At 59.7% G+C, this 21441-nt stretch overlaps 1 protein-coding gene across 2 annotated transcripts in view; it reads left to right on the top strand.

The window, feature by feature from the left end:
• Positions 1 to 12728, top strand: part of RASGRF1 (Ras protein specific guanine nucleotide releasing factor 1) — a 95558-nt gene extending 82830 nt beyond the window's left edge. For both annotated transcript variants that reach the window (XM_045804467.2, XM_087856575.1), the window contains 4 exons: positions 1864 to 1943; positions 7735 to 7852; positions 8799 to 8867; positions 11443 to 12728. In XM_045804467.2, the coding sequence (XP_045660423.2) occupies positions 1864 to 1943; positions 7735 to 7852; positions 8799 to 8867; positions 11443 to 11535 (360 nt within the window). In that variant the 3' untranslated portion in view covers positions 11536 to 12728. The remainder of the gene's footprint in view (positions 1 to 1863; positions 1944 to 7734; positions 7853 to 8798; positions 8868 to 11442) is intronic.
• Positions 12729 to 21441: the final 8713 nt, after the last annotated feature.

Here is a 21441-nt window from a genome sequence, read left to right as displayed (position 1 = left end):
CCCTGCCCCATCCTCTTGAAAAGGGGACCCCCTTGAGGTGCAGATGACTCACAGATCTGTGTGTCTCCCGTCCGGAGGATGTTGCATTCTCGTAGGGACAGAAGTCTCTTTTTGGCTAATGATACTTCGGGGCCTCTTGGGGAGGGGGCAGCCTTGGCCTCCGGAAGCGTTCTGTCTGACGGACAGGAAGGGAGGACCTTCAGGGGGCTCTGTGGTCATCTTTGTTCCCAACACCACTTCCAAGGCTCCTCGCTTGGTGTCTGGTCTCGGCGACCTACTCCAAGTGCCCCGTATTTCTGCCCGCCAACAGGGACGCCCGAGATCCCGGGGGCCTGGGGCCGCTTGAGCTCCTGGCCCCGCCACGAGACACTGAGCTGCTTCAAGCCAGAACTCACTCTTTTAAGCAGCGGCTGGGAAAACCCAGTGGTCTCTCAGGTGGCAAAGCTCCTTCCTGGACAGAGTGACACCCCAGAGGAACAGAGACGTGGAAGGAATCAGAGCGTACCCATCTCAGAGCCACAGATTGGCCCCAAGTGTATACCCCAAACCCCCTCACGTAGCACATCCCCCCTAGGCTCTCACGACCACTGGCGGGTGATACGTCGCCCAGAGCTACGCGGCCCCCGGGGCCTCTTGATCCGCTTCTGTGGGGCCCACGGTCCCGGGACATCTGAACTGTTGTGGCCTTTAGGGAACACCCGGGCCTACCCTCCCATTCTCCAGATGTGAGCGTGGAGACCCAGTGCTCGGAGAGGAGTCCTGTCTTGCCCGTGGGCCCGCTGAGGCTGGTCGCGGTGCCCAGCCAGGCCCCTGGCCCAGGACTCTCGGCCCCGCATCTGGCCTCATGCCTCAGGTCCTTCCTCCACAGGAGGGTGGGAAAGAGGAGCGAGGCAGCAGCTCTGGACAGAAAACTCTGGAAAAGTGCAGGGGGGAAGCTGAGACGCTGGGGTGGAGGTGGCCTGGGCGTCCGGGCTTCAGGACAGACACGGGAGGGCAGCCATCTCGGGGGAAAGCAGAATCCTGTGCCCTTGGCTACATGTGTCTCTTTCACCGGCCCCAGAACACATTTCTGCTTGGAGCGGGGTCGGGCCAAACTGGTCACGGGGCTTCTCGCCAGTCAGAGAGCAGCCTGAACCGGGTGCTCTGCCCGCCGTGCCCCTGGGGGAGCACACGTGGTCTCTTCTCCCATCGGAAGGAACACTCTGTCGTTTTCTGTGGGCAGATTCCTCAGAAAACGTCTGGCCCAAAGCTCAGGGGCTGTGGCCAGTGTCCCCTCGGCCGCGGTCTGGACTTTGAGGATGGGAGCTGGCTCACTAGACCCCCTCGCCGTTGGGTGAATGAGGGAGCTGGGGGCCACCACGGCACAGGGGCTCCCCGGCCATGCAGGGACAGGAGCGCCAAGCCCGACCCAGGGCGGCCTCACGTAGGCAGACACCAGTCTCCAGCCTGACGTGCAGCAGACGGGACCCTCGGCCAGGGGCTGGCTCTTGCCCGGCAAGACATGATCTTCTCAATTCTTGTATTTGTGTGGGGTCCTGAGAGCCGCAGCTGAAGGCGTATCCCTTGGCTGCATCCCTGGGGTTCAGTGTGCGAGAAAGTCCCTGCCCTGAAGGGGCTCCTTACAGTTGCCGAGTCCCACCGCCACCCCCCAGTCTCGGGGTGCCCAGGTCCCCCACGCCCCACTTCTGTGTTTCTGAAGGGTGCGTGTGCTCACGGACGCGCAGAACGAGGGTCCGTGTCTCACTCTTCAGGAGCTGGGGGGTGAGGCCCCGGACTCGGGCAGAGCAGAGGGGGTTCCGGAGCCCCGAGGGCAGCCCATGGAGTGCGTGCCGCGTGTTAGTAAATGCTTCTGATTCTTTCTAGACAAAAGCTTTGATTGACAAGCTCCAAAAGCTTGTATCGTCAGAGGGCAGATTTAAGAATCTGCGAGAAGCTCTGAAAAAGTAAGTGTGTGAACTTTTGTCACCATTACTGCTTAAATCGTAGAGCTGCGTTGCGGAGGCATTCACGGGCCACGTCCGTCCGTCCGTCCGTCCACAAGACCCCTAGGCACCCCAGACCTCCAGGGTGGGTCGGCTCTGTCCTCCGTGGTCTGGCAGAGAAATCCCAGGGTCTCAGAGGCATTTCCCCCGAGAGGAGAGGGAAGGACGCTGGCGTCCCTTGAGCCCGAGAGCTTGAGGCTGGATGCCTCCATTCTGACGTGCTCACTGTCCCCACGTTTCAGGATTTCTGACGTCAGGATGTGCCCTAAAGTCAATGTGTTTATTTCATTGATTGTGTTTCCTTTTTTTATTGAGAATTAGTCCCCAAAACAAGAGTGCGTTGTACAGAAAATGGCATCTTGGAATCAAAAAAACGCAGTTTTTGCAACAATTGTACCTTACTGTTTGCAGAGCTCCCCCAGCCGCACCTTACTGTTTGCAGAGCTCCCCCAGCCGCACCTTAGTGTTGCAGAGCTCCCCCAGCCGCACCTTACTGTTTGCAGAGCTCCCCCAGCCGCACCTTACTGTTGCAGAGCTCCCCCAGCCGCACCTTACTGTTTGCAGAGCTCCCCCAGCTGCCCTTGCTGTTTGCTCTCTTGTCATTGGACCAGGATCGTCCTGTGTCGAGGGCCGTCTTGTGCTCTGTAGGATGTTTAGAGCATCCCCGGCCTCCACCCACGAGATGCCAGGGCCCCTTCCCCAGGTTCTGACCACCAAAACTGCCTCCAGTCCTTGCCGACCACCCCGGGAGGCAAAATCACCCCCCCGAGAACCACCACTGTGCAACTGTCCTGTCCTACTTCTCAGGCTGAGGACACCCAGGCCCTGGCGGCCATGGCGACAGAGCCGGGCCTTGGCACAGAGGGGCCTGCGAGGCCGGAGCTCTGTGGTTTGCCCCAGGCCACTTCCCGTGCAGGTCCCGGGAAACTGTGCCAGCCCAGTAGAGCCCCAGCCCGTTGTACCCACCATGGCCACACACTCACGTGCGGCGGGCTCACGGTCACCCATAGCCGTGTGCTTCGGGCCACTGCACTGGTCTCTGCCGTCCTTCCATGGGCCTCGCAGGGATGGCCTCGCCCTTTCCTCCCTGCACCCCGTGGAGAGAGCCTGGGCCACCCCGGGGCCCTGGCCCCTTTCAGAACCCATGAGCGCCTGTCCTGCTGTCCTGCGGTTCGCACAGTCACTGCCCCCAGGGCCTGGGGATGGGGCAGGCCCGTACCCCCAGCCCTAGGTGGCGGCCCAGATGCCCCATGCACCCCAGCCCCGTCTGCCCTCCTTGTTGCCCCCCCGCCGCTCCCGGCCCGTCCTTTGCCAGCTCTATGTACCATTGCTGTACTCATCTCCGCGTTCATGTCCTCAGACAGATGTCCCGCCCACACCTGTGCCGTCTGTCTGGTGCCTGGGCTCCCCGGAGCCGCCATGGGCTGTGCTTGTGGGGGCTGCCCCACTGTGCATGCACCAACCTGTCCTCCCGCCCCGGGCGCCCCTCCATCTGTCTCCTTCCCATGGCTTCCTTGTCCGTCCACCGCTGCCTCCACGGCCCCTGTCCTGTCTCAGTCCCCGTGCTGTCTCCCCTCTTCCCTGTGAGCCTGTGTCAGCTCCTGTCCCAGGCGCCTCTGCTCCCTGCCACGCGGGGGCGGCGGGGCCGCGGGGTCACCGAGCATTCTGGGGGCTGAGACCTTCGTGCAAACCAGGTTCTTGCTTTATGGACACGTGGGCCAAGCCCTGCGGAGGAACAAGAGATTGGGGAGACAGAGGGCAGACATGTCTGGCGCCCCTTCTCCGGAGGCACTGTGGTTTTCCCGTAGAGCCATGGCGTGTGAACCCCTGTGGTCCGTCTCACCAGGCATGGGACAGTGGCAGTCTGTGGGCACAGCTGGTGACCCGGACAAGGAGCTGTGCTGAGTCTTACCGTGTGGGTCCCAGCCCACAACACTATGTCAATGAGTGGCCCTATTACCTTTACCAGCAAAGACTTCCCCTACAGCCTACCCCTCCTCCCCTCAGCCACCCCCTAAATGCCCCCGAGTCCACCTACAGGTCTTGGTGTGTGCACCTGTCTCCTGTCCAGACACCCTCAGCATGACCTTTCCTGCCCTGCTCATTCCCCAAGCCCACCCCCTTGAGAACCTGTGAGACTGTCCCTCCTGTCAGCCTGCCGGCCATCAGAGCCTCCCACGGCTCCAAGCCACAGGATTTGGCTGAGATCTAATGCGTCAGTAAAATTTGGTCACCAGCCTTTTTGGGGTCAGTTCTGGTTTTGCCCACCCCGTCTAATCTTAACCCAGCACACATTGGCCTACCTGCACATTGACTTTAATTTGGATAGGAAGCCCTCTGGTAGAGGACCACGGGGCCCCGGCTTTCACGGCAGGCTGCTGCCAGAAAGCCTGGCCCCCCGGCTACCTGAGAGAAGGACAGGAACAGTCATGGGGAGCCAGTGGGCTAGCTGACCACCAGCCCCTCGCCGGACCCCCCTCACGGGGTGAAAATCCATCCACCCGTGGATATATGAGGAGTCCAGGGGCTCCAACATACCAACTACCTCTCCCCAGCTTGATTCTGCCTGTGACCACCCAGCAAAGGCTGGTCTTCCGCTAACGAGATGGCAGAGCAGTTAGTGTCCAGGCGGCAGAAACAAGATTGGACTCCGAGCCCCACCCCCACTCCTGCCCCACGGCAGTTCTTTCCCCAAAATCTGAGTACCTTAATTTCTTGCACCACGTGCCAGAGGTTTGGACCCTGGCCCCCGGGGTTCGGGGCCACACAGCCCAGCCTGAGTGCCCCTCACACCCTCCCTGGGAAGGAGGGGAGGTCCTTAAGCAGAGGCAGCAGAGCGTTGGGAGAGTGGCCCATCCCCCACCGGGGCAGGGCAGAGGAGGGAGAAGGGAGAGGCGACCCCTCGGTGGCAAGCCCACGGGGCAGCCGCATCTGACTTTCAGTTGCTGGTACCCCGTGACCTCTGTCATCCCCTTGACATCATCGAAAATTTCTTGGTGGAAAGAAACATCCAGTCGGGAACCCCAAACCAACACTGACAGGCAAGGCCCATGTAGGCACCGCCCAGAAGGCCAGAGGCAGCGTTTAGACCGGAAAGTGGGGCACTTTCCTCTGTTTTCCCTAAAACACCAGGCATGGGCACGTGAGGGGTTGTCAGCAGAGGAAGCCACCCCAGATCAGCTCTTGTGATGGGGCAGGACCCCACCCGAGAGGGACCGAGCTGTCCACAGGGAAAGTGCACAGCTAGCCAGACGTCAGGGCCACCAGCATGCTTGCCTTTCCTTCAGCTGCTCCCAGGGCTCCGTCCCCACACAGGGGCGCCCTCTGGGGACCCTCCACCGGCCCTCTCCTCCGCACACCTGCCCCGACCCGCCACTCCACGCCGGCCACCCACACAGGGACCGGCACGGCTCTGGGGTTGGCTGTTGGTTGTGTGTGTGGACTCGGTGTGCGTGCACGTGATTGAAGGACTCGTGTGTGCTCTTCCCTGGGCCCCCCCTGGAAGCACCTCACTGGGGAGCAGTGACCAGGGACGGAGTGGTAACGGGGCCGGCGGTGCCACGTGCCGGTGACTAACCTGCACATGGGCCGTGTCGCTGCAGCCGGCTCGTGAGCCTCGGTGAATAGGTCAGGGAAATCCGCCTCCACCCATGGGAGAGGACCCCGATCTTCCCCCCTGGTCTGGGCAGTCAGCAACCCCACAAGGTCTCCAGGAACACTCCGCGGCCACGCGGCCTCCCTCCCCCTCCCCCCTCCATCCCAGACAAGAGGTGCTTCTCGGCCTCGGGTTACCGAGTCACCCGTGGAACCAGCAGGGCGAGCTGGGAAGCCCCGTCAGAGACCACCGGCCAGCAAGCTGCCACCCCCTACGGGCCCCGGAGTTCCTCCTCCATCTTTGAACTGTGTCCCCATCCACCCCCGAGCCTGTGCCTCAGACTCACAGGATGACAGGCAGGACGTGGAAAGCTGGGCCTGAACTGTCACAGACTGTGTGTCCGGTGGGACCCAGAGACACCTGCCGGTGACCCGTACGGGTCCGGCCTTTTTTTTGATCACGACCTACAGTAAAAATATATATATGTATGTATGTATGTATGTATGCACATATATAGAGAAATGCATACATGCATAGCGTGTACGGAAACTTCGCAAAACAACGATTACGTCTGGTCCATGCAATGAACTCAGATGTTTTCTTTGATTCTACTTCTGATTTTTTTTTCATTTTTAAAAAATATGATCAATCAACTTGCTAAATTATTTTCAACACCCAAGAAAGAGTCAAGACCTAGTTCAAAAAACAACTGTCCTGCCCCTGCCCCCCCCCCCGCTCCAGGGCCCACCCCCCACCCACATGCCGGCTGTAATTACACACCCTTAGCAGTCTCCTGGTGAGTAACTCACGTTTTCCCCCAAGATAAGTGTAATTAAGAAGGAGAACGATACCAGGGCAGTAAATGAACCACCTTACTTGCCATAAAACAGGCTAGCATTGGAAGGAGACGCAGCGGAAACAAAACGTTACCGAGTTCTGGCCGGGATCCCGGTATTTGCCAACACTCGATCCTGAGACCTGCTGCTACTTGTTTAAAAAGGAAGAAGCAGGGGCGGAAATGGCCAGTGTCAGAAAGCATCCAGGCCATTCTACCACCAGATGAAAATCTGGTGTTTCTTACCGCAGGAATCAGTGTCGTTTAATAGTGTCCGGGCATCACCCAAACGCCCCTTCGGAGCAGCTAAAACGGCCTTGGGGACCCGCTCCGCTGTGTTGGGGGAGCTCGGGACCGGCAGACCGGCCGGGGTCACACACCTAGCAGGCGAGGGGCAGAGGCTGGGTGTCTGTCCTTGCCCCCCTCCCCGTCCTCCCCGCCTCACCTCCCTCTACACTGGCAGGTTGCCATGTGGCCTCGAGGAGACGAAGGTCAGAGGGTCTAGGAAGCGGGTCAGCCACACCTGCAGGCACGTGCAGAGAGCTCCCTGCATCTGTGTGCTGAGCTGAGAGGAGGCCCCGGGACGCCGTGAGGGTCCCCTGAGGGCGCTCCCCGGAGCTCTGCCGGAACGTGGGGGCCGCTGGACCCATCACAAAATCGGCCCCTTTCCTGCCCCACCCGGAGGCGTGGGAAGATGTCACCACAAAACCGTAACCAAAGCCCCTGCTTCAGAGCCACAAAGCAGGAGGTGTGGTCCATCACTCCTGGGCCCCATCTCCCAAAAATGCTCCCCCAAAAGTCACCTGTCGTGGGCACTGTCCCTCAACCCCCTGCCCAGAAGCCTCCTGCAGGAGGGGGACCTCAGAGGACCCCTGTGCTTGGGAGGCAGGACGTCCGGGGGGCCAGAAGTAGAGGCAGGGAGTGTCAAGCAGCAGGAGGACGCTGGGGGGCTGCGTACCATGGCTGGCGGAATGGGGCAGGGGCTGCGGAGTGAGTGGAGCAGGATTGGATGGAGAGTTTCACTGGAGAGACGGGGAAGGGGGGCTCATCCAGGACGGGCTGGAGAGGTAGGGGAGGGCTTTGTGGCTCAAGGAGGGAGGGGACCGTTGGTGGGGACGCCCCGGGCCCCACTGATACCATGTCACCCCATCACCCCACAGGACTGACCCTCAGAGCCAGTTCGGGCCCGAGAGGTCCCGGGATTCTCGAGAAGAGAAATCCCTTTGCCCTCAGCAAAGCAAGACGCGTGCAGGGGGCCCTATGTTAGCAGAGGCTCGTGTGTCTAAATGAAAAACTCCTGTTTAATGCCATTTGCTTCCAAGTTGTGACCCGCCCTGTGTCCCTTACCTGGGGATGTACCTCACCGACCTGGCCTTCATCGAAGAGGGGACGCCCAATTACACGGAGGACGGCCTGGTCAACTTCTCCAAGATGAGAATGGTGAGTTTCCCAGCCGGCGCGGGGGGGCGTCCAAGCCCAGACCTGAGTCCCAGGGCCACCGGGCCTGCTCCACCGGGCACGTGCTCTCGGAAGCCTGCGTCTGGCTCCTCCAACGTGGGCCAGGGCTCCCCCTGAGGCGCAGGCTGCATGCGGCAGGCCCGAGCCGGCCTTACTGCACTCCCTCCGATGATGCCCACAGGCGGAGGGGTGGGTACTCCTGGTGCGGCATGCCCCACCCCAGAGACGAAAAGCTTGAAACTCGGGGGGACGGGGCGGGGGGGAGGCCAGTGAGCAACCCACAATCACCCTGCAGGTGAAGGGCAGCGCTCTCTGGGTCTAGAGCCGCGTCTGTACAACCCGAGGTCTGTCCCTTTATCTGCACCCCTTCTTTTACTGTCCATATGAACACTAAATTCGTGGGGCCCAACAAATTCATGACCGCAGCACGTCCTGAGCACAGGCGAGCAGGTTTCAGATTTGCCCCGAGATTGCTGGGCCTGGGAGAGGTGGGGGCCGAGTCGTAGCCGGCCCGTCTGGCGTCTCCCAGGACCTCGGACTGGTGCCGGGCGGTGGGCTTCCGCCGAAGATTTCCTTCCCTCGAAGGGCTTCTCTGTCACACGCCCTCTCGGGGCGCCTGCCCACGGCGGGCACTCAGCACGTGGCCGGGGCCTTGACCTCTGCTGAGAAGCGGGGGCTGCTTCGGGATGATGGTCCGCCTGCCCCACTGATGGGACGAGCCGTGTCTCTCACTGGCACCGGCAGCCTGTAGAGTGTTGACGGTCTCACCTGTGGGAACAGGTTGCTGCTGGGTGGGGCTTCCAGGAGGCCACGTGTCTGTGGATTAGGAGGCGACTTCCGGCTTGGCTGCCGGTGCCCCTTCTGTGCTGCGAAGTGGGGGGGACGGAGACAGCAAGCTGTCTTCTCAGACTCCCCCCCCCCCCCGCAGATATCCCACATCATCCGAGAGATCCGCCAGTTCCAACAAACCGCGTACAAGATAGAGCACCAGGTGAAGGTAAGCGCTCCGCCGTCCCGGCGGCTCTCACGCAGGCGCTCGGTCCGGACCCCTCCGTCCTCCCTGTCCCTCCACGTCCAGCCCCCTTTGCTCGGGGCTCCCCCGGGGCCCCCGCTCAAACGCCAGCTCTGTCAGGAAGCCCTCCCTCTTCCATTCCCCTGACCAGCGGTGAGCTCTCCCGGCCTCACGCAGCGGCGGGCGCTGACCCAGCCGCGCCAGGCTGATTTTGAGCCGCCCCGGGGTGGCCGCTGATCCTGTCTGGTCCCCCACCGAGGCAAGGGAGGCAGCGTTCACGTCTTCTTGAAAGTAGTCCGGTCCCCAGTTGCACAGTTCGCAGCTGGGGAGGGCAGGCGGTGGAAAGCCCCCCAGCGACCAAGTCCCCATCCCGAGGCAGCGGGGTCCCCATCTCCGTGCAAACGCGAGCAGGGCCGAGCTTTTTCCCTCTGATGTCGCGCAGGACACCTCGTCGTTCCGAGTCCTTTTCTTCCTCTGAGACCATTTGTCTTAGCGCCGCAGAGACCCGTCTCCTTGATCCGTTCTCTCACGATGGTCACCTAGGTTGGTTCCCCCTTGGCTGCTGCCGCCGGGGCGGGAGAGAACCCACGCAGGTCCGTGCGGGGGGGGCCTGCCTGAGGGGGCTGCAGCAGACCGGCCTGAACCAGGCGAGCTTGGGCTCCTGGAAGGGTCCGGAACCTCGTCCTCAGGATGGTGCGAAGCCAGGAAAGGAGCTTACAGAACTGGTGTAATTTGCATCTGGAAAGACCGCGTGTTGGTCTCCCTTCACGCTCTGAACCATGTGCCCATTTTACAGATAAGTCACTGAGGCTTGCTGACCCAAACTCTGGCTTCCGATCCTATGACCTATTTTCTGCCCAGAGATCCGTCCCCTCCCATCCAGAGCCCCTCAGCCTTCTAGCTCATGGCTCACAGACTGTCCAGCCCCAGACTGACCCCCACGCACCCCAGAAAATCAAGCTTCACTTTCCTTTGCAGCAGATTTGCCCTCTGAGAATCTGATTTTGAGAAAAACCAGTGGGTTACCGATGGGGCCCCTTGGCCCTTGCTCTGTGTTCATTCTGTCATTCCACAAATGCTTCCTGATACACGCTACGTGCCAGGCATTGGGTCAGGCCCGGGGCCCTTCCTCCAAAGCTCCACCTCGAGTGCCGACGCATGGAATGTCACCGGCTACGGACTCCTGTCTCTGCCCGCGTCACGGGGGTGCTGTTGGCGGCCCGTCTCCCCTGACGCAGAGCTGTGCGGGGAGCTCGACCCCGAGCATGCTCGTGATGGAGAGAACTGGCTGATCCCTGCGCCGGTGCCCGGGGGCTTGAGGGTCGAGATTTCTGTGCTCGAGGACGGGGGTGTCCGCGGGAGGCTGGAGCTGGGCAAGGAAGACCCGCGGCCGTACCCTCCCTCACGCCTTTCTCAGGGGATGTGGGCTGATCTAGACTGGGACACCGGGAGGCCACCCCGGAGATGCCGCCGAGAGCCTGAGTCGGGCACAGTCATCACTGCGTCTGCGACTGGGAGCCAGCGTGGTAGCCGCTCCCTCCCCCCAGTATCACGGGGTCCGGGAGCCAGGACGCTCGCTGCCGAGACCCGGCTTTGCTCTAGCCGCCACCACAGATTCCCCCACACGGTGGAAGACCTGCGATGTCTTCTTCCTTCTGCCCTGGGTTTCTGAGCAAAGAAACGAACCTTTGGTTCCAAACAGCTGACAAATGAACGAGCCTTGGGAAGACGCTTGGCGAAGCTGGGGCTGCCCAGGGGCGGGGGGGTAGCTGGGCTCTGGCCCCTCAGGCACATCTAATTGTAGGAACCCAGCCTGTGACGTGGGGAGGAGGGGAGAGTGAGTCCGGCAGGCCCTGCGTCCTCCTGATTGTCCCGTCCAAGGTCTGGTCGCGGGGTGAGCCGCGCGAGGCCAGACGGGGAGCCCGGCCCTCACACAGCCGTTTCCACTTTCCTCTCTTGGGGTGCAGCGGCTCGGCGCTCTGTCAGCCGAACGTCTAAATCTATCTTCGCAACATAAAGACACGTTGAGAGAACATGGAAAACCCAGACACCCACCACTCGGATTCTACACCTGGCAAGGTCGATTTTTTTTTCAAAAACAGGAGCCCAAAATCGGGGCAGCTGGGTGGCTCAGTCAGTTAAGCATCTGCCTTCATCTCAGGGTCCTGGGGTCGAGCCCCGCATCAGGTTCCCTGCTCAGCGAGGAGCCTGCTTCTCCCTCTCCCTCTGCTCCATGGTCTCTCTCTCTCTCTCTCTCTCAAATAAATAAAATCTTTTAAAAAATAAAAAGCCCCACATACTTCATCTAGCGTTCCGCCAAAGAAACAGCAGTCGAGGGTCATGCTGACCGCCCACGACCTGGCGTTACTGTCGGGACGATGTTAACGGTTATACCGAGACAACACGAAGACAGAACGCTGCGTGAGGCCTGTTAGCGCCGCGCACCGGCCTGGCCACCCGGCGGAGGACCTGCCCCCTGGGGCCCCCGCATCCGCCGTCAGGTGTCCCGGGGGCCCCACGGCCCGCGGCCACTTCTCCTTCTGTGTCTTCCTCCCCTCAGGTGACCCAGTACCTGCTGGACCGGTCCTTCGTGATGGACGAGGAAAGCCTGTACGAGTCCTCTCTGCGCATGGAGCCCAAACTGCCCACCTGAGCCGGGCCGGCCGCTCCCCGGACACGCGCTGTGTGACGTTGTACATAGTTGTCTGGTCCCTGAGTTCTCCTCTCTAGTGTGTGCTGCTCCAAGAACACCAGTCCGTTCTCGTTCTTAGATTCCTGTAGACTGGAATAGGCGTCTCGGCTCCGTTCCCGATGTCGCCCCTCCCCGCATCCCGCAGCGCCTGGTTCTTTCCAACGACGATGTCCAAGTCTTCCTGGCCCCTCACTCTCTCGGAAGGGGGGACAGACCCCGTGCGGACGCGAGCCAGGGCACCCTCCTGCTTCCGGCCCGCCCCGGCCCGGGCCCCCGGGCTGCGTGCCCCCCGCCCCGGGCGTCCTCCCAGCATGTCTCATGTAGTTGTTCTAACTGGGGGGTGGGGGGAGGCGGGAGGGGACCGCACCCTGAAGTCCAGTCACTCACAGATCTCCCCGCTGACGGTGATGCCAATTTCCAAAGCAGCTTTTTCAGCCAAAATCACAGGGGTCCAGGCTCCCCCGTCCCCCAGTAACCTGGACGGAGGGGCGTCCTGTCCACCGAGAACCATGCCCCGCGACACCAGCGCTGCCACCTTGCGCAGGCCCCGCGCGCCCCTCGCTCTAGGACTCACACCAGGTAGCATGAGCAGCCGTCTCCGCGAACCCGGACGCGGCCCTGGCACGTCCCGAGGAAACGGAGTCACAGTGCAAGGTCGCGTCGCCTCCAACGACCGCGGCCCCGCGCTCGCTGCAAGTCGGGGACACAGAACACGTCACTCCTCCTCTCTTAGCTGCCCAACGGCCACTACAGCTTACGTTGAGATGCTCTGAGTCTGTCTGCTTTGTGAAAATAGTACCACACTGTAGAACTAGGGAGCCAGCCCCCGAGTGTTTCTATCGCACACACTGCAGTCCTGTCTGAGCGCCTTCTAGCAGGAATAGAGCACCGCAGTGCTTATTCTGTGAGTACCACCACCGATTTTTTACACCGCCCAGCAGAGAGGACGCGGTTCACTCACGCGGCAGGCATGCTCACGGCGACACACGGACAACTTTTGCTGTAAGCAATACCTAGTGGTATGAGAATTCTATTTCAAGTCCTACAATATTTCAACTTACGGCTTGTTTGGAAAAAAAGAAATTTCCATTTTTGTAAAAATATATGTTTCCTGATTACCTCTTGCTAATAAATCTCTTCTATCTCAGGGTGAACAGTGAGTTTTGATGGGTTTCATTCGCTCACTCAAGGGGCATCTGAGGAGCCCCTGGTCCTTCCCAGACCCCTGGGCTGGGGCCGGAGATCCAGAGTGACGAGGACACAGACCCTGGCCTTGGGGACTCGCGGTCTGATGAGGGAGACCGGCTCAGTGACCTGCTGCCCCTGGGACAAATCACACCAATGCTTTAATGACTTGGAACAGTTTCTGTTAGGTTTCCGAGTCCTGGGGGGTGAGGACAGGACTTTCCTGAGGTCAGGGCCACAGCAGCTGGGGTCACCTGAAGGCTCCACTGGGCGGGGGAAGATGTCCAGGACAGGACAGGGTGTCCAGGACGGCGTTCTCAGTGGCTGGAAGTTGATGTTGGCTGGGGGCTGAGCTGGGGCTGGGGCTGTCTGCTCAGCACCCTCACCTGGCCTCTCCCTGTGGCTTGGGCTCCCCGGGTGGTCACTGGGTCCCAAGAGCCACCTTCCAAGAGGCTCGGGCAAAAGCTGCAAGGCTTCTATGACCCAGCCTCAGACTTCCTACCACATCCCATGGATCCAGCATGGGTCCCGCTGGGTCACAAGGGGAAGGAGACCCCACTGCTCCTCCTGATGGGAAGAGGAGCAAAGGATTTGCAGCATCTTTCAGTCACTAGACACAAAGCACTGAGCCTCTGTCCGAGGATGGGGTGGGAAGTGCCTTGGGGACACCAAGGACAGGGCATGTGGTGGGGGGATTGGAGAAACCCCGCAGCTACGAGGAGGTGGGGTAGGCAAGGTGACTTGCCAGGCAGAGCAGGGGGGAGGGCGCCCCAGGCAGAGGCCAGCAAACCCCAGAAGTGTGAGACAGGGTGCTTGTTCGGGAAGGACTAGTGTGAGCGTGCAACACGGAGGTGGACGTGAGATGGGGGACATCGGGTCATGGGAAGCCCCAGGGACGAGAATCCCCAGAGGGGAGGGCAGCTCCTGTCTGGGCCCAGCAGAGGACACGCTGTGCGGCTGCGGCCCTGGCCGCCACCCGAAGCCCCCAGTGGCGACAGAGGAGGGCGAGCAGGAGTGCACGGAGGAGAAAGGGTCTGAGCACCGCACCCCGCCCCGGGGAACAGCCGGGGGCACCCCTGACCGTCTCCCACAGGGGCCAGCGCCAGAACGCTGCCCTCAGTTATAGGCACGAAGCCCCAAGTAAGGCAAGACCCACTTCCGGAACATCCCAGAGCCGCCTTCCCTGGGACCCGTGGCTGGCGGGTCGCACCTGCTCCTTTGTTCTCTGCCCATGCTTTTCATCCCACTTCTGCGGGGACCTGACTCTCCACGGGGACCCCGCTGGTTGTGACTGGCAGCGGCACAACTTACCTGCTGGTGAGCCCAGCCAAGTCGCTCCACCTCTCTGAGCCTCAACTTCTTCATCTGAAAAACGGGGATGGGAACACTTCATGCTGGAGTAGGGTTAAACGAGCGAGCCCACAGAGTGCGTAGCACAGAAGGAGCAGCTGACGGCAGGGGAGAACAGGCGCGGTAGGAGGGCCGCAGGAGGGCTTGCGGGAAACACACCTCTTAGAGCAAAGCCGCCAGCCGTGACTCCTTCTGGCCCGAAAGGCCATGCTGGGCTCCCTGGGCCTTGCCTTGCGGGGCGTCCCCGAGGTCCCAGCATGGCTGAGCTTGCAGTCCCCTTCCTCTGAGGTCCTGGGAAGGCAGGAGAAAAGCACAACTGTGTGTCCTTGGCCTCCCGGCTTCAGGACGGGGACCGCCTTGCCCTCGTCCCCCACGAGACGACCCCCATCTACTCCCGAGGGGAGGGCCACTTGCTGCAGCAGTGCTGCTCCCCGCGGGACATCTGCAGGCATCTTGGGTGTCACAGTTGGTCATGGAGGTGGGTAGAGAGGGGGACAGCAGCTCCACACGGCGAGGCACAAGGCTGGCCCTGCACCCCAAAGTTACCCAGAATGCCCCACTCTCAGCCAGCTGCCCAGGTTCAAATCCCCGCCTGGCCACTCACCAGCTGTATGACCTGGGGCAAGTTATGCCGCCTCTCTGTGCCTCGGTTTCCCCTTCTGTAAAACGCAGACAATAACACTGCCTCCCTGGCAGCGTTGCTGTGAAGATTCGGTGAGATGCTGAGCACAAAGCAGGCACCTGCCTGACCAGCCCGGCCATCGTTCCTTCATGAAATATTTACCGAAGGCTCGGGCTCCGTGGACTCAGGTGCGAGCGAGGCAGTTGGGGTCCCCGCCCCCTGCCAGGCTCGTGTTCTGCTGGACAGCGGGCAGTGGGCAAGTTTTGGAAATGGCCAGGGCAGGGTGGTAAGCGCCGGGAGGGCGATCAGGCAGGGGGTGGTGTGGAGGCTGAGACGCCTGACCTGACCCGGATAATGCAAGAGCGCGATGTCACCGTCCCAGCAGCAGCGAGGGCACCACTCCCATGAATGCAGGCGCTCGGGATTGGGGTCAGGCGCTGGGCGGTTCTCGGAGCTGTGTCGGGGCAGGACTAAAGTGAGGCCACAGGAACCCCCCCCCCCATCCACCACGTGTCACACTGAAGGGGCTGCCGAAAATCTCCGTAATAAAGGTAACATTCTAGTGCTTTTAAAGCCGAAATTAATAAGCATCCGTGATGGACAAAACACGAGCATTTGCAATGCAAGCAGGCTCAGCATCACTGGTGCGTCCCTGGCCCCTGCTCCTGCGTGGCCGGCGCCAGCTTCGTGCCCCTCCCACGGTGAGCGGAGCCAGCTTCGCTCCAGGCTGTGGGCTGGCTTGTGGGGAGACGCGGCGAGCTCGCTTCACCTCACTGCTTGTCTGAGTTCGGCCGGCTGGGTTTCGAGGGTGTCTTCTGCCCCCAACTCCTCACGGCTGTTTTTAAGGTCAGTACACACGACGAAGGTGGCCGTGGTCTTTGCCGCGAGCGGGTTCCACGGAGGCCCTGCCTGCCGGTGCCAGCGCCTCCTCCCGCCCTGTGCTCAATGACCGTGGTCTCTTTCCCTGCAGGGCCCGATGGCGGCAGGGGCAGGAGCCTGAAGAGGCAGGCTGTCGCGACAGGATTCCACGGTGCCGCCCGGACCCACGCAGCCTCAGGCGTTCATCAGACTCCCTCGTGTGCACACCCGGTGAACAGCAACCCAGCCTGTCCCCAACCACCCAGAGCTCCTGACCAGCTGGGGACAGGACACCCATGCAGCCAATAACCCGCAGGTTTCCAGCTACAGCCACACCTGCCTCCTGGCTTCAGACCCTCGCCAACCATCTAGAAGCTGTCTCCCTGGGGGTCACCTACTGCCACCTGGAACTCAACTGGACCAAACCGACCTCAGCAGCTTCCCGCCCCACCCCGGCATCCTCGGCACCCCACCCAGTTGTGCAAGCCGGAAACCCAGACGTCACCCCTGACTCCCACTTGCACAGGGCCACACGGCTCCTGTCCATGTTAACCTCCTGATTACCTCCGCAGGCAGGTGGCAGCTCGTGCCCGCCCCTGCCCGCACCCTGTGCCAGCGTTCTCCGACTACAGGACCCTACATTCTTCAAAACTACTGAGAACTCCGGGGCGCCTTTGATTCTTGACCTGAAATAGCAGAAATGTATTTGCCCACGTTCTGCGGACCTCAAGCCCCGCCAAAGTCACCATGTCCGTCCGCACGGCCACGCTGCCCCGGGGGCTCGGAGGAGGGTCTGCTCTCGCCCCCGGCCAGCGCCTCAGCCCCGTGTTCACGGCTGCGGCTTAGACACAGGGACAAGGGGCCTCCCTCGGCTCCGCGCTCAGACGAGTTCGGGTACGTGTGCTCCGGCCGCTCTGCTAAGCCAGTAAATGTACCAACACCCTTAGCTGAACGCATCTACAAAAAACGTCTTCCTGACAGATACTGTACGGTCCCACTCATATGTGGAGTTTAAGAAACAAAACAGATGACCATACGGGAAGGGGGAAAAGGAGAGAGGGAGGCAAAGCATAAGAGACTCTTACCAATAGAGGACAGACTGAAGGATGATGGGGGCGGGGGCTGGGCTCGGTGGGGGAGGGGCATCAAGGAGGGCACCTGTTGCGATGAGCAGTGGGTGTTTTATGTAAGTGATGAAGCACTGAATTCTACTCCTGAAGCCAACACTGCGCTGTATGTTAACTAAGCAAATTTTAAATAAAACTTCATTTATTTTTAAAGATTTTATTTATTCATTTGAGAGCGAGAGAGAGCATGGGGGGGAGAGGGAGGGAGAGGGGCAGAGGCAGAGGGAGAAGCAGACTCCCTGCTGAGCAGGGAGCCCGATGCGGGGCTCGATCCCAGGACCCCGGGACCATGACCCGAGCCGAAGACAGATGCTTAATCCACTGAGCCTCCCAGGCGCCCCTACATAAAAATTTAAAGGAAAAAACAAAACAAACAAACAAAAAATACAAAGAATCCCCTTCCATGCAAGCTGACATTTACAGGTTCTAGGGTTCAAGGACTGTTCTCTTTTGGGGACCCTTATCCCGCCCCCACCTTTTCTGTCGCCCTCGACGACTCAAGGGACCACAAGCGTCCCCACAACGTAGCCCATGCGGTCGGTCTTGCTCCCGCCAAGTGCATTTTGTTCTCCACAGTGTCTTCCATTATCCGTTCATAACTTAATAACAATATGCCGAACCGTTCTCACTTCCGTAACAAAGTAGCTTTGATAGGGCAGTCCTCTTACCTAAATGGAGACATGCTTTAACAGAATGACATTTTATGAGCTCCAGGCAAAGCACATGTTTGAATTACCGTGTTTAAATTAAATGGCTCTTTCGTGCTCAGTAGTAAGCATTACTAAGTGTGTCTGTCTCGCTGACCCAGTGGCATCGTTACAGTCTAAATTATACAATTCAGCTGCACAGAACTTGAAATTTCAGCGGAGGTATTGTTGGGATACAAGCCTGACCTTCGCATTCCCCCATGACTGTTTTTTTCAAATGAAATGACACTCAGAAAAATTTAACAGAATATATGTTTTCAACATATATTGGCTAAGTAAGCCGCAAGCAATGGACAGACCGGTTCTAACCATTGCTTTGCCGCTTACCGGCTGTGCAACCGTGGGCAAGAGATTAGGGTGCCCCAGGACCCGCAGCCCCCACCTGGAGTTCTGCAGAGCAGGGCGATGGGCCAGCATGGACCAGCCTCTCGGCGGACAGCCGCTATTAGAAGTCCATCCGCGATCTGACAACTCCACAAGCCCACACAAACAACACGTACACACGCAGCCCAGCACGACGCACTAAGCCTTCGGGCGTGAGCCCTGCGGGTTTCTGTCCATCGCTTTGCGCCCTGAAAACCGCCCCAGCTGCGTTCTGGGCTTTGATGCCCCAGCCGGAGGGGCCGGGAAGGGGCATGAGCCGGACTGTGGGCGCTGGCGCTGGAAGTCACAGAACACGTGTCCAAGCAGAGTGGGGACGTTTCCTCACCACTCTCTCCGGTGGGCTCACTGTGTATTCCGGAGATGGGAGTGTCAACTTTGAACAGGCCAGGACGACTGGGGACTTCTGCCAGTTTCCACCAGGAAACAAGGTGCCCGGCCCTAAACGCCCCTTCCTTCCCTGTTGCTGACTTCCGGCCCTCCCTCCTGTCTCTGAGCCCCCCACCATGCTGGTGCGTGGGCACACGCTGCCCCACCCAGGAGCCACTGAATAAAGCCTAAATCTTCCAATAAGATTTACGAGAAATAAGAGTGAGAAAGGCACACAATGTGTTAGTGTGACTGATGTGAGACACAGAGGTGGAAGAAAACTGATGAAATCTCTTTACTGCCTACAGCCCACTGACAAGTCCCTGCAACAGGCACAGTGACCTTCCTCTAGGGGCTCAGCTGCCTCGATGTGAATACTTGCCGAGGGCCAAAGGCAGCCTTAGCCTGACCCCAGGATGCTGTAAGTCTACTTTAACGTATAAAAGTTCCTTTGGAAACTTCCTTTATCTCTAACCACCCCCCCCCCCGCAAAGATACCTGCTGGCAATCATCCCCCAGGCATAAGGCCCACCGATACACATCTGAAGGTCTCATGACTGAGGTTTTATTAGACGGTAAAAAATGACCTTTTCCCAACAACAGCTGGCCTCCCTCAAGGTCCTGGAAACCTTGCTTCCAAAATTCCTTAGAGGCTTACACTGTCCCTAACCCCCTCCCAACTTGAGGGTCTATAATGGGCCACTCCTCATGACCCCGGTGCAGCTTTCTGCCCACGGGTCCTGTCCCCGTGCTTTCATAAACCACCATTTTGCACCAAAGACGCCTCAAGAATTCTTTCTTGGTCGTCGGCTTCAAACCCTAAAGTTCTTTCCTACGTCATTGCTATGAAAACCGTTTCTGCTTTCGTTACACAGTTGTCCTCCCCCACTAACCTGTAATCTGCACGAGGGTGAAAACGTTCATCGCTGCCCAGCACAGAGCCCGGTCTACAGGGAATGGTTGTTGAAGAAATGAACCGGATCTTTGCTACTCAAAATGTGATCCCTAAGCCAGCACCATGGGCATTGCCTGGGAATCTGTTATAAACACAGGATCTCGGGCCCTCCCCCCAGCCTCCTAAGTCAGAATCTGCATTTTAACAACACCCTGGGTGATCTGGCTAGGAAGCACCAGACTAGAGAATGATACACCAAAGCCTCACCAGGCAAATGTCGGTTCAGCCCCGGGTATGACCTCCTCACCCCCTAATCCCACATGTGCCACCCACACTATCGGCTGGTGCCAACCATGGTTAACTCTATTTAATGTCACCTGGGACTGCGGCAGGCAGATGGTCCCCCAGAGACGTCCACGCCCTAATCCCTAGAACCCGTGACTATATTACATTGGCAAAGGGGATTTTGCAGATGAAATTAAGATTACAGGCTTTAAATTAGGAAGATTACTGCCTTGATTATCACGGAGCCCAGCGTAATCCCATATATCCTTAAAAGTTGAGACTTTTCTCCAGCTGGAGGCAGAGACGGTACAGAGAAGGACTCCCCACTTCCGCGGGCTGGAAGACAGAGGGAGGAGGGGGCAGGGACGCAGGTGGCCTTGTGCTGAGAGGCCCCAGCCCACGGCCAGCAAGGAACCAGAGCCCTCAGTCCCGCAAATATAGGAACTGAATTCTGCCCAAGTCGGAATGCGTTTGGGAAAGACTGTCCCCCCAGAAACTGTACATAGAAGCCCAGTCCCCTGGGGCGCCCGTGTGGGTCAGTCGGTTCAGCGTCTGCCCTCGGCTCAGGTCAGGAGCTCAGGGTCCCGGGGTCGAGCCCCTAAGGTCGTGATCATTTGTTACCGCAGCAACAGAGAGTGACCCACTCCGTGAATCGTGACACGGTGGGCACCACCGTGCCCCTCGCACAGGGAAGGAACCGAGCGTGTCACGTGGCATGGGGCAGCCCAGGGTTGCTGGGTGACTGCCAGAGCAGGCTCTGATGTCAGGTCCGCCGGTCCGCAGCCCCCACCCCTGCCGCCTGCCCCCGCTGACGCTGTTCCCTCCGCCCGGCGCACCACCAGCTTTCCCAAACCCCACCCTTTCGCAATGACCCTCCAGGAAGCCTTAATTTTCTCCCACCCAGGGCTTCATCTGTCCCGTCTGAGGCCAACCTGTGGCTCATGCCACAGACCTGTCACCTCCAGCCCAGGAGACCCAGCACGGGCAGGGCGCCCAGAGTCTCCTGCAGCTCCCAGCACCGCTGACCCACCAGTGCTGGTCCGTTGTTGGGTCTGCTTCCAGGTGGGGCTGCAAGGAAGGGGCTGAAGGGAAAACAGAGTGGATTCCACCAACATTACCAACTCAGGGCATCAAGGATGCCATCGAGAAAGCCAAGGACAGCCTACAGAAGGGGGAAATGTTTTCACAAATCAGGTAACTGGTAAGAGTTTAGTATCCAGAATATATAAACACTTACGGCTCAACAAAAAGAGCACAAATAAATCAGTTTTAGAAACGGGCAAAGGGCCTGCATAGACATTTCTCCGGAGAAGATGGACAGACAGCCACCAAGCACAGGAGAACGTGTCCAACATTAGTCACGGGGGAAATGCAAACCGCAGCCACGATGAGATAGCGCGCCGCACCCTCTCAGTGGCCATGACGACAGCCGAAAACCCCCAGAAAATCACGGGTCTGTGCAAGAGAAACGGAGACCCGCGCTCACAGCTGGGGCGCAGAGACACGAGGCAGCCTCTGTGGGAGACGGTCTGGCAGGTGCTCAGGACGGTAAACACGGGGTTCCCGTGGGATCCGGGGATGCCCCGGCCAGGTGTCTCCCCACGAATGTTCACAGCAGCCGCTTCCGTAACCAAAGGGTGGAAGCAACCCAAGAATCCACGGACGGAGGAATGAATACACAAATGTGGTCTACCCGTGCAGGGGACCGTTACTCAGCCTGAAACAAAAATGGGGGTGCCTGGCTGGCTCAGGCAGCAGAGGGTGGGACTCTCGGTGTCAGACCAGGTCATGATCCCGGGGTCCTGGGATCGAGCCCACGTCGGGCTCCCTGCTCGGTGGGGCGTCTGCTTCTCCCTCTCCCTCTGCCCCTCCCCACCCCTGCTCTCTCTCAAAAGAATAAAATGAAATAAAATAGACATTTGGGTGAACCTCAGAAACACGACGCCAAGAGCCAGACACGCGATGTCACCTGGGACCCGACGCCCCTGCAGAAAGTCTCCAGCACAGGCAAGCCCCCAGGGGCAGGAGACAGGTTAGTGTTGCGGAGGAGACGCGCAGTGGTTACTTCACGGCTGTGGGCTGTTCCGC

Source organism: Ursus americanus, chromosome 28 (assembly GCF_024610735.1).
Source record: "Ursus americanus isolate L20-20 chromosome 28, mUrsAme1.1.p, whole genome shotgun sequence".
Taxonomy (NCBI): domain Eukaryota; kingdom Metazoa; phylum Chordata; class Mammalia; order Carnivora; family Ursidae; genus Ursus; species Ursus americanus.
Note: the sequence above shows the minus strand (reverse complement) of the source record. Positions and strands in the feature narration are given on the sequence as shown.